At 45.1% G+C, this 16,028-nt stretch overlaps 1 protein-coding gene across 6 annotated transcripts in view; it reads left to right on the top strand.

Annotated features, from left to right (window-relative positions):
* The window catches only part of MYH11 (myosin heavy chain 11), a 139,359-nt gene that overhangs the window by 11,444 nt on the left and 111,887 nt on the right, over nucleotides 1-16,028 (top strand). For all 6 annotated transcript variants that reach the window (XM_085017495.1, XM_085017497.1, XM_021086165.2 and 3 more), the window contains exon 2: nucleotides 8,213-8,574. In XM_085017495.1, the coding sequence (XP_084873621.1) occupies nucleotides 8,230-8,574 (345 nt within the window). In that variant the 5' untranslated portion in view covers nucleotides 8,213-8,229. The remainder of the gene's footprint in view (nucleotides 1-8,212; nucleotides 8,575-16,028) is intronic.

The raw sequence follows: 16,028 nt of genomic DNA on the forward strand, positions 1-16,028 counted from the left end.
CTGGCCTGAGAACTTCCACGTGCCGCAGGTGCAGCCAAAAAAAAAAAATCAAACACTCAAAAAGGTAAAATAGTCTGAGTACCTATCACTCATCTTCCGTAATTATCAATGCTTGAGGCCAGTCTAATGTCACCACCAACCTCCTCTCATTTCTTTTTGGGTCCCAAAGTCCCTTCTAATCTAGAAGTTCCCCCTCTTTTTTTTTTTTTCTTTTTTTGGGCGCCCATGGCATATGGAGTTCCTGGGCCAGGTATCCGATCTGAGCCACACTTGCTACCTCTGTCACAACTGTGACAACTCTAGATCCTTTAACCCACTCTGCAGGGCTGGGGATCGAACCTGTGTTCCAGCACTCCAGAGACAACACCACAGAGCCCGTTGTGCCACAGCAGAAACTCCCCACCTCTTTTTAACACTTTGCTTGGGAACTCCCACTGTGGGGCAATGGGATCGGCAGTGGCTTGGTAGCACTGGGACATAGATTTGATTCTCCTGCCCGGCGCACTGGATCTGGCGTTGATGTGGCTTAGATCTGATCCCTGGCCGGGGAGCTCCATATGCGGCCAGGCAGCCCACAGAAAACAACTTTGCCTGTTATTTCATATTATCCTTCTTCATGTTCCATCACAAGTGATTAGATATAGTTCCCTGTGCTATGCGGCAGGACCTCATTGCTTATCCACTCTGCATGCAAGAGTTTGCATCTACTAACCCCAAACTCCCAGCCATCCCACTCCCTCCCCCTCCTCTTTGGCAACCACAAGTCTGTTTTCTGTGTCTAGGAGTCTGTTTCGATTTTATCTAGATAAGTTTATTTGTACCATATATTAGATTCCAGGTATAAGTGATATCACATAGTATTTGTCTTTCTCTTTCTGACTTCCTTCACTTAGTATGAGAGTCTCAAGTTCCAGCCATGTTGCTGGTCACTTTGCTGTACAGCAGAAATTGACAGAACCTTGTAAATCAACTATAATAAAAATTAAGGAGTTCCCGTTGTGGCGCAGTGGTTAACGAATCCGACTAGGAACCATGAGGTTGCAGGTTCAGTCCCTGCCCTTGCTCAGTGGGTTAACGATCCGGCGTTGGTGTGAGCTGTGGTGTAGGTTGCAGACGCGGCTCGGATCCCGCGTTGCTGTGGCTTTGGCGTAGGCTGGCGGCTACAGCTCCGATTCGACCCCTAGCCTGGGAACCTCCATATGCCGCGGGAGCGGCCCAAGAAATAGCAAAAAAAAAAAAAAAAAAAAAAAAAGACAAAAAAAAATTTTTAAAAATACTTTGCCTGTTAAAGAAACAGTTGCTTGTTCTATGCTTTCCCGCCTTGCAGGCTCAGTCACATGCCAGGGACCATGTTTGGCGTCTTCCCTGTGCCTTGCATTTCCCTAAACAGGTGTTAGGTCCAGAGGAGTCATCGGTTTCTGCCCCCACCCACTCTTTTCCTTTTTGTACGAATTCCTTTCATCAGTGGTGGTGATGCTTCCACCATCTGGAGGCACATAACGTCTGATAACTTTTTTTTGCAACACAGGATTAATTTGTAGGTACAGGTGGTGCCAGCCAGATCCATCCATTATAAAGTTCACCATCTGCTTTTCACCTAATATAGTGAGTCTAAAAGTGTGGACCCCAGATCAGCATCCTCAGCACCACCTGGGAACTTGCTAGAAATGCAGACTCTTAAGGAGTTCCCAGAGTTCCCGTTGTGGAGCAGTGGAAATGAATCCGACTAGTATCCGTGAGGATGCGGGTTTGATCCCTGGCCTTGCTCAGTGGGCTAAGGATCTGATGTTGCTGTGAGCTGTGGTGTTGGTCACATTCGAAGCTTGGATCTGGTGTGGCTGTGGCTGTGGCGGGCAGCTGCAGCTCTGATTTGACCCCTAGCCTGGGAACCTCCATATACCACCAGAGTGGCCCTAAAAAAGCAAAAAAAAGAAAGGAATGCTTTCTATTGACTCAGAACCCAGCCATCTGATTTCATAGACTGCTCCCCCGCCAGGTGAAGTGATGTACAAGGAAGTTTGAGAACCACTGGTCAGATGTTTCAGCAGCATTGATGGTCATTGCCAAGACCCATTGTTATTTTTGTGGTCTTTTTTTTTTTCTTTTTCAGGGCTGCACCCATGGCATATGGAGGTTCCCAGGCTAGGGGTCAAATTGGAGCTGCAGCTGCCGGTCTACAGCACAGCCACAGCAACGCCAGATCTGAGCCACATCTGCGACCCATGCCACAGCTCATGGCAACGCCGGATCCTTAACCCACAGAGTGAGGCCAGGGATTGAACCCGAGTCCTCATGGATACTAGTTGGGTTTGTTAACCGCTGAGCCATGATGGAAACTCCCCAAGACCCATTATTTTACTCAGAGTTTTGGAATTGCTACATTCTAGTTTTGTCATCTCTTCTACATTTGCTAGCTGGAATTCTAAAGCAGAGGTAGTAGTATTTTTTTGAAAGCCATGAAAGTGGGGTAAAGGGAGGATGTTTCATTGTGTCCCAAGACAAAGTCAATGACAATTAAAAATGCAGGAAATGTGATCGTTAAATCTGGGACAGTGTACATTCTCCACAACTCTTTAGTTCACTTTTTTGAATGACTGAAGTGATTATTCAGAATAATAATCCCTAATAATAACTAGGGAATTATATGCTCATTTCTCTCTCTCTCTCTCTTTTTTTTTTTTTGTCTTTTTGCCTTTTCTAGGGCCACTCCCATGGCATATGGAGGTTCCCAAGCTAGGGGTCGAATCAGAGCTGTAGCCACCGGCCTACGCCAGAGCCACAGCAACACAGGATCCGAGCTGTGTCTGCGACCTACACCACAGCTCACAGCAACGCCGGATTGTTAACCCACTGAACAAGGGCAGGGACCGAACCCGCAACCTCATGGTTCCTAGTCGGATTCGTTAACCTCTGCACCACGACGGCAGAGGTTATTTTTTTTTTTAATTGAGCTGCTAGATCAGGTCTCTGGGAGATACAACCACCCCTTCTGAACAAATCATCCTCTAGTTTTTATTATTGTTATTTTCACCCTGGAAGGGAAAAGTAGAAGTAACTTCCCCTCTGATTTTTGCCTTGCACAGTCTGCATTTCGGGAGTTGGCCACTCAGCTCCAGGGACCCATTGATGAGAAATGGGGTTACTCTATTTCTGCAGAATCTGAAGCCCAAACGTGGGGATTATCTTGGTGAATTCCAAGGAGGCGTGAATTGTTTTCTGCTGAAGTAGAGGCATCAACCACACAGTACGTCCTGGTGGCTGCACATCCTAGCTCTGCCTGCACCTTAGTTCTTTGGAACACAAGCAGCAGTGGGTGGGGGAGGCGAGATGGGGCAGGTTGGAGGAGCTGGGTGACAGCCAGTGTGACCAGGGCAGGTATGGTCAGAGGGTCTGAGATGGGCCACTGGACCGGCCTGGAAAGAGTCTGCTGCCTCAGCACCTTGTCTCCTGGACACGTGTTGACAATGGGATATGGAATCTATCACAAATGGGCTCCTCATGTTAAGGGGACAGTTAATGACTTGATATTTCATATCAAGACAGATTTCTGGTCAATTATTTTGTGACCTTCAGAAACAATTTGTAGGAAGGCAGCATCAATGTTTTCATTTCCCCTCTTTCTTGACCCATTTTCAAAATAACGGGTTGTTCCCCAGCGTCTTAGAAAGAGGATCTGTGGGGTTTTTTTTAATCACTATGAGCGCATGTATTTAAACACATTCATCTTTCAGCGCTTGTATTTTTCTTAATGATGTTCAGACTGTCCCATATTTGACCAAATAAAACCCTAGTTTAATAGTTTAGTGTGCAGTTCTCTAGACTTTTAAAAACTATACACATTGGTGTAAAATTATAAGATTCTATTTATAAACATTTTAATCAGCTTTATTGAGGTATTATCTGCCTACAGTAAAATGCACCCATTTAAAAACATCCTCTGATTTTTTTTGTTGTTTTGTTTTTTTGTTTTTTAGGGCTGTACCTAAAAAACATACGGAGGTTCCTAGGCTAGGGGTCCAATCGGAGCTACGGCTGCCAGCCTACACCACAGCCACAGCGACACTGGATCTGGGCTGCATCTGTGACCTATACCACAGTTCATGGCAATGCCAGATCCTTAACCCACTGAGCAAGGCCAGGGATCGAACCTACAACCTCATGGTACCTAGTCGGATTCATTTCCGCTGTGCTCCCATTCTCTGATTTTTGACAAATGTCTGCAGTCATACAATCCCCACCTTAATCCGGATATAGAACATTTTCATCACCCCAGCATTCCTTTGTGCTTCTTGGCAGTGAATTCCCTTCCTGGCCACTAGCAACTCCTGATAGGCTTTTGAGATTCATCTATTTTATTGTGCCATTTGTTTCTTTTTATTGCTGAGGATTTCATTTATATTGGTTGTTTTTAACCTAAAAGTATATTGTAAATATCTTGGCATGGTCAAAAGTCACTGGTTGTGTTTTTCTTTTTATATGCAGTATCCAGAAAAGGCAAATCTATAGAGTCAGATAATAGGTTGGTGGTTGCCAGGGGGTGGAGGTAGGAACTGGGAGCGACTGCAGACCAGCACAAGGAAACCCTTTTTGAGGTGGTGGGAATGTTCCAAAGTTTATCATGAGGAGTTCCCTTCGTGGCGCAGTGGTTAATGAATCAGACTAGGAACCATGAGATTGCGGGTTCGATCCCTGCCCTTGCTCAGTGGGTTAAGGATCCGGCGTTGCCGTGAGCTGTGGTGTAGGTTGCAGACGCGGCTCGGATCCCATGTTGCTGTGGCTCTGGCGTAGGCTGGCAGCTACAGCTCCAATTAGACCCCTAGCCTGGGAACTCCATATGCCGAGGGAGCGGCCCAAGAAATGGCAAAAAGACAAAAAGACAAAAAAAAACAAAAACAAAAAAAAAAAACAAAGTTTATCATGAGAGATGCACAAATCTGCAAATTTACTGCAAATTGCTGAATTGGGCATTTATGATGCAAGAATTTTAAAGCATGTACATGACAAATAAATATGTTAAGGTGAAAGGGGAAAAGCTTTGCGTGGCTTAAATAAAAGTCTATAGCTTGAATTTTTGGCTGAATTATAGCATTCTGTGCCCTGGATTGTTCTACAATTTACCAAAACCCTCATGGAAGGCTGTTTGCTTTCAGGTTTTGCTGTTTCAAACAGCATCGTAACGCAACTTTTTTTTTTTTTGGTCTTTTTGGGGCCCCACCTGTGGCATATGGAGGTTTCCAGGACAGGGGCTGAATTGGAGCTGTACGCCGCGGATGGGGTCCTAAAATAGCAACAACAAAAAAATTATTTATTGAGGTATGGTTGATTTACAATGTTGCATGTGATTTAGATATATATATATATATATATATATGTATGTATTTATATATAGGTACTTTTTCATATTCTTTTCCATTACAGTTTATCACAGGATTATTATTATTATTATTATTTTTATTTTTATTTTTATTTTTGTCTTTTTAGGGCAGGTCTGCAGCATATGGGAGTTCCCAGTCTAGGGGTCAAATTGGAGCTGCAGCTGCCAGCCTACACCACAGCCACAGCAATGCCAGATCCGAGCCACATCTGCGACCCATACCATAGCTCATGGCAATGCCGGATCCTTAACCTACTGAGCAAAGCCAGGGATCAAACCTGCGTCCTCTGGACGCTAGTCGGATTCGTTTCCACTGAGCCATTGTGGGAATTTCTATCACAGAATATTGAATATAGTTCCCAGTACTACATAGTCAGACCTGTACTACATAGTCAGACCTTGTTATTTATCCATTCTGTACATTCTGTACATAGTTCGCACCTGCTAATCCCAAACTCCTAATCCATCTCTCCCTACCCCTCCTCCCCCTTGGCAAGCACAAGTCTGTTCTCTCTATCCGTGAGACCATTTCTGTTTTGTAGATAAGTTCATTTATATCATTTTTTAGATTCCACATGTAAGTGACATCATATGATATTTGTCTTTCTCTTTCTGACTTCACATGGTATAAGAATCTCTGCTTACATCCATGTTGCTGCAAATGGCATTACTTCATTCTTTTTATGGCTGGGTAGTATTCCATTGTGTGTATGTACCACATCTTCTTAATCCATTCTTCTGTCAATGGACCTTTAGGTGGCTTCCATGTCTTGGCTATTGTGAATAGTGCTCCTATGAACACTGGGGTGCATGTGCCTTTTTGAATTAGAGTTTTCTCTGGATATATGCCCAGGAGTGAGATTGCTGGATCATATGGCAACTCTATTTTTAGTTTAAGGATCCTCCATACGGTTTTCCATAGCGGCTGCACCACTATACAAGGAATTAGTGTTTAATGGGCATGGAGGTTCAGTTTTACAAGATAAACAGAGTCTGGAGCTAGACGATGGTAATGATTGCACCACAATACAAATGTATTTAATGTCACTGAACATTAGACTGTAGACTTAGAAATGGGTGAGATGGTAACTTTTATGTATGTATATTTTAATATGATAAAAATTGGGGGAAAAAACATAAAGAGTAAAAATCCCTTTAGAACAGTACTTGACAAGTGCATGTATTTCCAGTTATTTTGCCGATAGGGATTCTAAATATTTTAAAATAAAAGTGGGTTATTATATCTACTGTTTTATAGTCTCCCCCATATTTTACTTTTTAAAAAGACTTTATTGAGATATAGTTTACATATCATACAATTCATCCTTTTATTTATTCATTCATTTATTTATTTTTAAAACTTTCATCAGAGTATAGTTGCTGACAATCTTGTGTTAGTTTCAGGAGTACAGCAACAAGAATCAGTTATACATATACACATATCCATTCCTTTTCAGATTCTTTTCCCATTTAGGTCTCTACAGAGCACTGAGTAGATTTCTCTATTTTATACTGTAGGTCCTTGTTCCTCATCCATTCCATACATAGTATTACATATATGTCAATCCCAGGCTCCCATTTTATCCCTTCCCCTAGCATTTCTCCTTCGGCAACCATAAGTTTGTTTTTGAAATCTTTGAGTCTGTTTCTATTTTGTAAACAAGTTCCCCTGCATCATTCTTTAGTAGATTCCACATATTAGTGATCTCATATGATATTTGCCTTTCTCTCTCTGACTTACTTCACTTAGTATGATCATTTCTATGTCTATCTATGTTGTTGCAAATGACATTATTTCATTCTTTTTTATGGCTGAGTAATATTCCGCTGTATATGTGTACCACATCTTCTTTATCCAGTCCTCTGTTGATGGACATTTAGGGTTTTTTTCTATGTATTGGATGTTGTAAATAACAATTCATCCTTTGAAATCATACAGTTGAATGGCTTTTAGCATCTTTACAGAGTTGTGCATCCATTGCTGCAGTACATTCTAGAACATTTTCATTACCCCAGAAAGAAACCCTCCACCTCTTTGCCATCACCCGCTAATTCTTCACCAGCTAATTTACTAATTTATTTTCTATCTCAATGAATTTGCCTATTCTGGACTTTTTATATAGGTGGAATCATATAATATGTGGCTTTTGATTCCTTTACTTAGCATAATGTTTTCAAGATTCATTAATGCTGCAGCATATATCATTTGGGGGGAGGGGGGCACACCTGCAGATGTGGAAATTCCTGGGCCAGGGATCGAACTCCTGCCATAGCAGTGACCTGAGCTGCTGTAGTGACCATGCCAGATCCTTCACCCAGTGTGCCACAAAGGAACGCCAAAGTTTATCATTTTTTTGAATTGAGGTATAGTTGATTCACAATATTGTGTTAGTTTCAGGTGTACAGCACAGTGATTCAGATATATTTCCCTGTGCTATACAATAGGTCCTTGTTGGTTATCTATTTTATATATAATAGTTGTATTGTTAATCCCAACCTCTTAATTTATCCCCGTCTCCTTTCCCTTTGGTAACAATAAGTTCGTTTCACAGACATCTTGCATCCTAACCCCTGGATAGCAGGTCTTTATGTGAGCAAAATCTTGGTTGTCATATTCATGCCATGTTGATGGACAACAGGCAATGATGCAGATCCTTTTCTGAAAGGCTTTGGGGTTGTTTCCATTTTTTGACAACAGAAACCATCCTGCAGGGAACACTGTTGTTCTTTGTGGGATGTTTCTGAAGACTCTGTTCCCAGACATGGTGAGGTGAGGGCTTTATTCACCTTTAGGGATTGGTTCTGGCCCAGTTCTGACCCTGTTGCCTTATTCCGCAGGGGACCGACCAGGCACCATGGCACAGAAAGGTCAGCTCAGTGACGATGAGAAGTTCCTCTTTGTGGACAAAAACTTCATCAACAACCCAGTGGCCCAGGCTGACTGGGCCGCCAAGAAGCTGGTCTGGGTTCCTTCGGAGAAGCAGGGTTTCGAGGCAGCCAGCATTAAGGAGGAGAAGGGAGATGAGGTGATCGTGGAGCTGGTGGAGAATGGCAAGAAGGTCACGGTTGGCAAAGATGACATCCAGAAGATGAACCCGCCCAAGTTCTCCAAGGTGGAGGACATGGCAGAGCTGACGTGTCTCAATGAAGCCTCAGTTCTGCACAACCTGAGGGAGAGGTACTTCTCGGGACTCATCTACGTGAGTATCTTGGGGCAGCCGGTCACGTCTTCCTGCCCTCCTGCACCCCGAGGGAAGGGAGAGGCTTGAAGATGTCGTTGGGGTTCAGGTTGGGGGGCTGCATTATGAGACGGAATCATTCAGACCTGGGTCCCCACTCCTCCTACCCTACCCTGTTCTGTGTAGGTTATTTTACATCTCAAAGCCTCTATTTTCCCATCTGCAAAATGGGAACAATCACCCTTCCCATGTAAAGGAGCTGCAAAGATTCCATGTGATCATATAGGCAAAGCGCCAAGGTCAGTGCTCAACAGATTTCAGTGAAGTAGTTCCCTGCTCTCCCTCTATCTTGGAAATAAAGAAGTGCTCTTAACCCTCTTGGGGAATTACATCTAGTCACTTGTGATGGAGCATGATGGAGGATAATGTGAGAAAAAGAATGTGTGTGTGTGTGTGTGTATACACACACACATTTATATGTGTATGACTAGGTCACTTTGCTGTACAGCAGATATTGACAGAATATTGTAAATCAACTATAATTTAAAAATTAAAATTAAGAAAAAAAACCTTGGGAAGGCTGGTGCATCCTGGCAGCCAAATAGATAGGAGACATGAGGCTCTTGATTATGTTCAGTGGGGGGCTTCCCTGCCATGAGTGGAAATGTCTAGATTGGACCCAAACTCCTTGGTCAAACTTGGTTGACTGTGCAGAGCAGAATGGACCAGAACTGTACTGTCCCATACGGTAGCTCCCACCACACGTGGCTAACCAAATTTAGATGGGAACTAATGAAAAATCAGTCCTTAAGAGTTCATTGTTTCAGTCGTACTGGCTGCATGTCAGGTGCCCAACAGCCACCTGGGGCTGTGTTGTTGGACAGCACAGGTATAGAACAGTTTCATCATGGCAGAAAGTTCTGTTGGACATCCTGGACTGGATGACGTGGGGAGATGTGACCTGGGGGCGGGGGGTATAGGTTCTTTGTGGGGTGAACCAGTCCCCTGGGCTATAGAAGGACATAGTAGCCCCATCAGACCAGACGGGTGGGCAGAGGGTCTTCCAGCCCAGCCTTTGTCTGCCTTGCCTCTCAGAAAGGATCCCTTAATCCCTTGGGTGAGTTACCTAATTTCTTTGAAATTTTGTTTCCTTTTCTGTAAAATGAACACAAGAATAGTATCAGCCTCATAGAGTGAGTTACTCTGAATAGAAAGCACATGCCATGCTTCCTAGCACATTGTAGCGCTGGACAGGCTAGGTGGGTTTTTTTTTTTTTTTAATTAGTTGCTGTGATGGTCATTTTTGTTATTATTACCAGACCAAAGTTCTTGAATTCTTTACAATCTTGTGGAAACAGTCACCTCCATCTTTAGGCCCTGCTGGTCCTGCCCTTTATATTTTGCCCCATGAAAATGACAAAACCCCTTTGTCATCTCTAAAAACGGCCTGCAGATTTTTTTCCTAAATAGGAAAATAAAGCACATTCATTCCAGAAGATTTGGAAAATGCAGGAAAGCACAGCAAACACAAAAACCAGTCCTTCCTCAGAGATAACAGCTAATAAGATATGGGTGTGTTCTCGGTGTTTCTTTGGGAGAATGGTATGTGCTTACACATTTGAAAGCCTGTGCACGCAGGTTAGGGACCTGCTCTTCTTTCCATGTACAGGTCAGTGCTGAGTATCCCTACTGATCAGTCACAACCCCAAAATGCTCCTTTATGAGCTTTGTGATTTAGCCCCTTGATGTACCGTAATGAATTATTCATTTTCCTTATAGATAGTTCAAAGAGGGTAATGGTGGCTTTGTATAAGAGCCCAGGGGGAGAGAAGCAACTCATAATTCTATAAATGCCTCCTCTTTATCTCATTTAATCAACACAGCATCCACTGAATGATGTATACTTGTTCTGTTCCACAGACGAGCAAGCTGAGGCTTAGCGTAGGCAAGACCATCCTTTGCTCCCTAACTAAGCAGGGCAAGTCCCTTTTGTCCACCCTCCTCCCTGTATGGAAGCCTTATCAACCTGGGACCATTGGTCCAGAGTGGATGTTTCCAAGGACACCAGTCTGCAGGGTGTTAGAGGGGAGTTAGGCTCCTGTAGGTCTCCCATTCAAGATAAGTCATCTCCCTCCAGGGAGGTCAAGGACAGACCTGAATGTGAATCTTGCCGTGTGTCCCCTGACACTGTGGTTTGAGCCCAAAATAGAAGTCAGGAAAAATGAGGGGCTTAGGGAGCTCCCAAGACCCAGACTGCCTTCTGACAGCAGATTAAAAACCTAACCAAATCTTCAAATTCCTGCTATGCTTTTCTGGGCAGATTAAATGAAAAGCCTTTCAGTCTTATGACCATGTGCCCACTCCTGTCTCATTCTTTTCTGGTCAATTTAATCACTTAAATAGAAACCATGGTCCATGATGGAGGAGAGAAAGGAGGACAGGGTGGGGTGGGGGGCATGGCAAGTTGTTCACCCAGCGCGTGATAGCCGAAGGTGCGGCCCTTGTTACAGGTGGGTGGCGGGTGAAGCCCAGGCTGCCGGTTGTGCCCAACTTTGCTCTTGGTAAAGAAGAGAGCTTTGTAGGAGTTCCCATTGTGGCTCAGTGATAGTGAAACTGACTAGTATCCATTAGGATGTGGGTTCAATCCCTGGCCTTGCCCAGTGGGTTTGGGATCTGGTGTTGCCATAGCTGTGGTGTAGATCACAACTGCATCTGGGATCTGATCCCTGGCCAGGGAAGTTCACGTGCTGCTGGGTGGCCAAAAAAAAGACAATGCTGGTGAAAGCAAAGTTCATGTCCCACTCTGCACACGAGGTAACCAAGGCCAGGAGGTGACGTGACTTTGCCTACAACAGGACTGGGTCAGATTTCAGGCCTGTCCATCTGCGAAGTCCTCTTGGTCCCCCTACTTTCCTCTCCATGAGATGCTGGGAAGCACAGGGCCCAGGCTTCGCCCCAAGGCTGTTTGATAATTACAGGGAGGAAGGTAAGCCCCACTCGAGCTGGATGCAGCTGTATGACAGAGCTTCTAAAATGATGAATGGAGGGAGAAAATACGCTTTATACACCATCCACTGTAATAACTCGGCTTTAAAACAGAAGGAAATCTTACCATTTGCAAGGACATTATGCTGAGTGAAATAAGCCGGTCACAGAGGGACAAATCCCGCAGGATCCCACTTACAGGAGACATCTGGAAGAGGCGAATTTAGGGAGTTCCCTGGGGGCCTAATGTTTGAGGATCTGGCATTGTCACTGCTGTGTCGTGGGTTTGCTCCCTGGCCTGGGAATTTCTATGTGCTGTGGGCATGGCCAAAAATAGTAGGCTTATTCAGAGATTCAGAGAGTGAAGTGGTGGGTGCTGGGGGGGGCAACGAAGCGTTTCTGGTTAAAGGTATAAAGCCTCAGTTCAGCAGGAGGAGTACATTCCAGGCCTCTCTGTAAGCCTGCAGTTAACAAGTCTATATTGATTACTTACAGACTGTGAAGGGGGTAGGTCTCACGTCAAGTGTTGTTACCAAAGGAAGTTTTTTTTGAAAATATAGGGTTCTAAACTCAGCGCCTGTGAGTGGGTGCGAGGGATTTTGTCAGCTTCCTGAAATGTAAGAAAGGCTGTTTGCATGTACATTCTTTTCTGAGTAGAGGGTCTTGGCTTTCATTAGACTCAGAAGAGCCCTGTTTACCCCACGATAATAATGAGGGTGGCTGCTATTTATTTAAAATTTACTCTCGGAGGGAGTTCCCGTTGTGGCTCAGCAGTTAATGAATCCGACTAGCATCCATCAGGATGTGGGTTCCAATCCCTGGCCTTGCTCAGTGGATTAAGGATCTGGCATTGCCATGAGCTGTGGTTAGGGTTAGGGTTGGGTTAGGGTTAGGCTTGGATCCTGCATTGCTCTGGCTGTGGTGTAGGCCGGTGGCTACAACTCTGATTTGACCCCTAGCCTGGGAACTTCCATGTGCCACGGGTGTGGCCCTAAAAAGACAAAAAATTTTTAAAAATTAAAAAATAAAAATAAAATTTACTCTTGGAGTTCACGTTGTAGCTTAGCGGTTTGCGAACCTGACTTGTATCTGTGAAGGATGCAAGTTCGATCCCTGGCCTCATGCAGTGGGTTGAGGAACTGGAGTTGCCGCAAGCTATAGTGTAGGTCACAGATGGGGTTCAGATGTGGTGTTGCTGTGGCTGTGGCATAGGCTGGCAGCTGAAGCTCTGATTTGACCCCTAGCCTGGGAATTTCCATATGTTGCAGGTGCAACCCTAAAGAAAGAAAAAATAAATTAAAAAAATTTTTTAATTAAATTTATTCTGTTACAGGTTTATATTAACATATTGTTATTGCTACTACTATTGTTTTCTTTTCAAAGTTACTTATTGAAGTATAGCTGACTATTACTTTCTTTATGTAAGGGAGCTTTACTATTATTTAGCCTCATTTTTTGCAGGTAAAGAAACTGGGGCTTAGAAAATTAAATAAGTTAATGAGAAATAACTTATTTCAAACCCAGGATGGCTGGCCCCAGGACTAGAGCTTTCTAAAATTGCTCTCTCATTTAATCCTTCCAATGTCCCTATGAAAGGCTAGTACCTCATTTTAGAGAGTAAGACACTGAGGCTCCGATGGCCTCAGTCCTATCCGTTGCTGGAAGTGGGCAGAACTGGTATTCAAACGTGGTCTGTCTGCCTTCAGGGCATAGGTAACTACGCATGACAGCAAAGGCCCTAAGGTACCAGTCTTGGAGCCGGATGTGATGGATGTGGGCTGGGGCAGGTGGGGGTGGTGCCACAGGTACCCTTAGCTTTGGGTTGGACACGCTTTAAGGGCGCAGAAGGAAAGAAGCTGATTTTTGTATGGTTTCTTGAGCACCTACGAGGTGCTAAGCCTGAGATTGCAAAGCTCTTGGCCCAGAGCGAGTGATTTTTTAAAATTAGGTTAATATGATATATCCCCCCGCACACACTAAATAAAAGATAGAAAATTTAATTTTCTGGCATGGCTTGCAAAAGGCAAGGACCCAGCACCCCTGAACCAGGTTGTCCGGCCCCAGTCCCTGTGGGATGGGCAGTGCAGACTCTGATGTCCCACAGGCCCCAACACGTCCTCTCATCCTCCAGACCCTGGGACTCTGTGTTGTGGACCATTGATCACTGCAGCTAGTTTCTCCCCCTCACCCTCGGCCCACTCCATTCATGTCTTACTTGTATGGTCCTTGTAGACAGTGGGACCTTCCACCCCGTGCCATGGCCCTGGGGCTGGGAACACAATCCAGGACAAAGGAGGACAGACCTTCCTATTCCCTGGCTCTCCAAGTCCAAATTCCCTACCCATGAACTTAAAAAACCCATTTTCCTGGATCACTGGTTTCACCATGCTGGGAAGCCTGGGGATAAGGAGAGGCCCTTCTTTCAAATTCCAGCAGGTGATGCTGTTTTCATTATAGACCCCTGGCCCGGGGAACCTTCGCCTTCTCCAGAAGGAGTGTCTGTCCAGGGATGCTAGGGGCAGGCTGGCAGCAGAGGCTTCCTGGCTGTCAGCGATTCCTGGAGGGTAGAAAAAATTACAACTGCATTGGGCCTGGAGGGGTGGAAAGAAAACACAACTGGTGGCTCCCCTTTGACTGTGAACTATTTAAATCTTTCAAGTTCTTATTGCTTCAAAGAACTTCCCTGATAAACAAGGCTATCCATGCAAAGCCTACAAGACACTATTTAAAACTAAGTATTTATCATGCCTTGTGGCCTTTTCCTGTGTCTGTTTATAACCATCTAGTTAGACTTATGACATTTTTTTTGAATAAACAACACATGCTTTATATAAAATAGCATACAAGGATGTTTAGAACTTTCTCTTTCATCCCCATTCTTCATCTTAGGATTCCCCTCCTTACAGAAGCCATGATCACCAGTTCCTTATGGAATATTTTATACATATACATATGTACATAATTTTTAAAGGACGGCGTGTCATAATTATTGCGTTGGTCTCCATTGACGAATATTTATGTTGTTTCTCGTCTTTTTTGCCGTTAAAATCAAGGCTGCAGCAGATCACGTTCTTGGTAGCCTGCGTCTGTTTCTAGGACACGTTCAGAAAGACATGACATTGCATCTTGGTAAAGACAGTATGGTTATCCATAGTTTCATCGATGACGAAGGAAGGCCTAAGACGTTTGGGCCCTTGCTCAAGCTGCACAGGCAATGAGGGCAGGGCTGAGGTTCGACCTGGGCCCCGGTGACTTAACGCCTGCCTCCATCCCGTCCACCTTCCCCCACTGTTCCTCATTTCTGCCCAAAGCCTTGGGAGCTCAGGGCTCCACGGCTGACCGTATAAAGTGCTGGGGAAAAACTGGAGTCGCTTCCTAATACGGTCACAATAGGGAAACCCTAGGCCGGCAGCTGGGACCTGCCGGTGGCACGGGGCCCTGAGATGCGGGCTAGAATGTGGGAGGCAGCAATGCTGAAATCTCTGAACTTGACCCCCTGGAGAGGGGTTCATGGGGGTGGTGAGGGGGCTCAGGAACACAGCCAAGTGCAGGTGGACTGGGTCGGATGAGGTCAGGCGGGATGGAGTGATGGAGAGTGAACCTTCAGATTTGGAAGCCCAGCTTCTGCGTGCGGTGGGCTGCTGCCTACTGAGTCTTTCCTTCTGGGCCGTTGTGCCATGCAAAGATATGCTGAACTGGATAGAGATTCAGATCTGCCTCGAAACATGGATTAAGTGCTTGCTGTGTGCATAGCCCAGGAGGTGTCTTAGCAAACAGGAGGAAATATTTTTCCTTCAAAAGCTGGTCAGGCAGTTGGGAGATCCAAGCCTGCCTTCCTCCCTTAATTTTATTTAGCAAATATTTATTGCGTATCTACCATGTCCTAGCCCTGTACTGGGTGCTGAAGATGCAGTGGTGTGCAGCTTGCAGTCCAAGAGGTGATATTTAGGCTGACCCCTGGAAAAGCAGATGGAAGTGGCTCTGAGAATGCCAGTGGGGGAGAGGGAACAGCTCATGGGCAGTTTCCAGGGTGGCAAAAGGTTTTCATCATCATGAAACACAGGGAGCATGGGACAGTCACTGATGTTTCGTGAGCCCCTGTTACAACCCAGGCAGTGTAGCTAAATGCTTCACAAGAGCTATCTCACAGCACACCAGTGAAGGAGCTGCTATTACACCTGCCCATTTTGCAGATGAAGATAACTGAGGCTCAGAGAGGCTAAGAGACTTGCCCAGGGTCCCACAGCCAAGAAGTAGCTGAATGAGAGTTCAAAGAGGTCCCTGGTATTCCCTTCTACACCCCTAACCGCTGCCCTTTACCACCCCCAGGATGCCTTGGGGGGGTGGTTTGGGCTGTAAATGACACACCCTACAAAGGACATGGCAGTGGCAGGGGGCACAGCCTGGGAGGAGCTGGAGGTGGAGTTGAGACCTGAAGATCTGAGTCCTTACTCGATGGAGGCCCGGAGCTGGGGACCAGGACACAGATG

This window comes from Sus scrofa, chromosome 3 (genome assembly GCF_054392235.1).
Source record: "Sus scrofa isolate SSC_HxYL_T2T_F1_AM1 chromosome 3, Sscrofa_HxYL_maternal_Yorkshire_Landrace_v2.0, whole genome shotgun sequence".
In the NCBI taxonomy this organism is placed as follows: Eukaryota; Metazoa; Chordata; class Mammalia; order Artiodactyla; family Suidae; genus Sus; species Sus scrofa.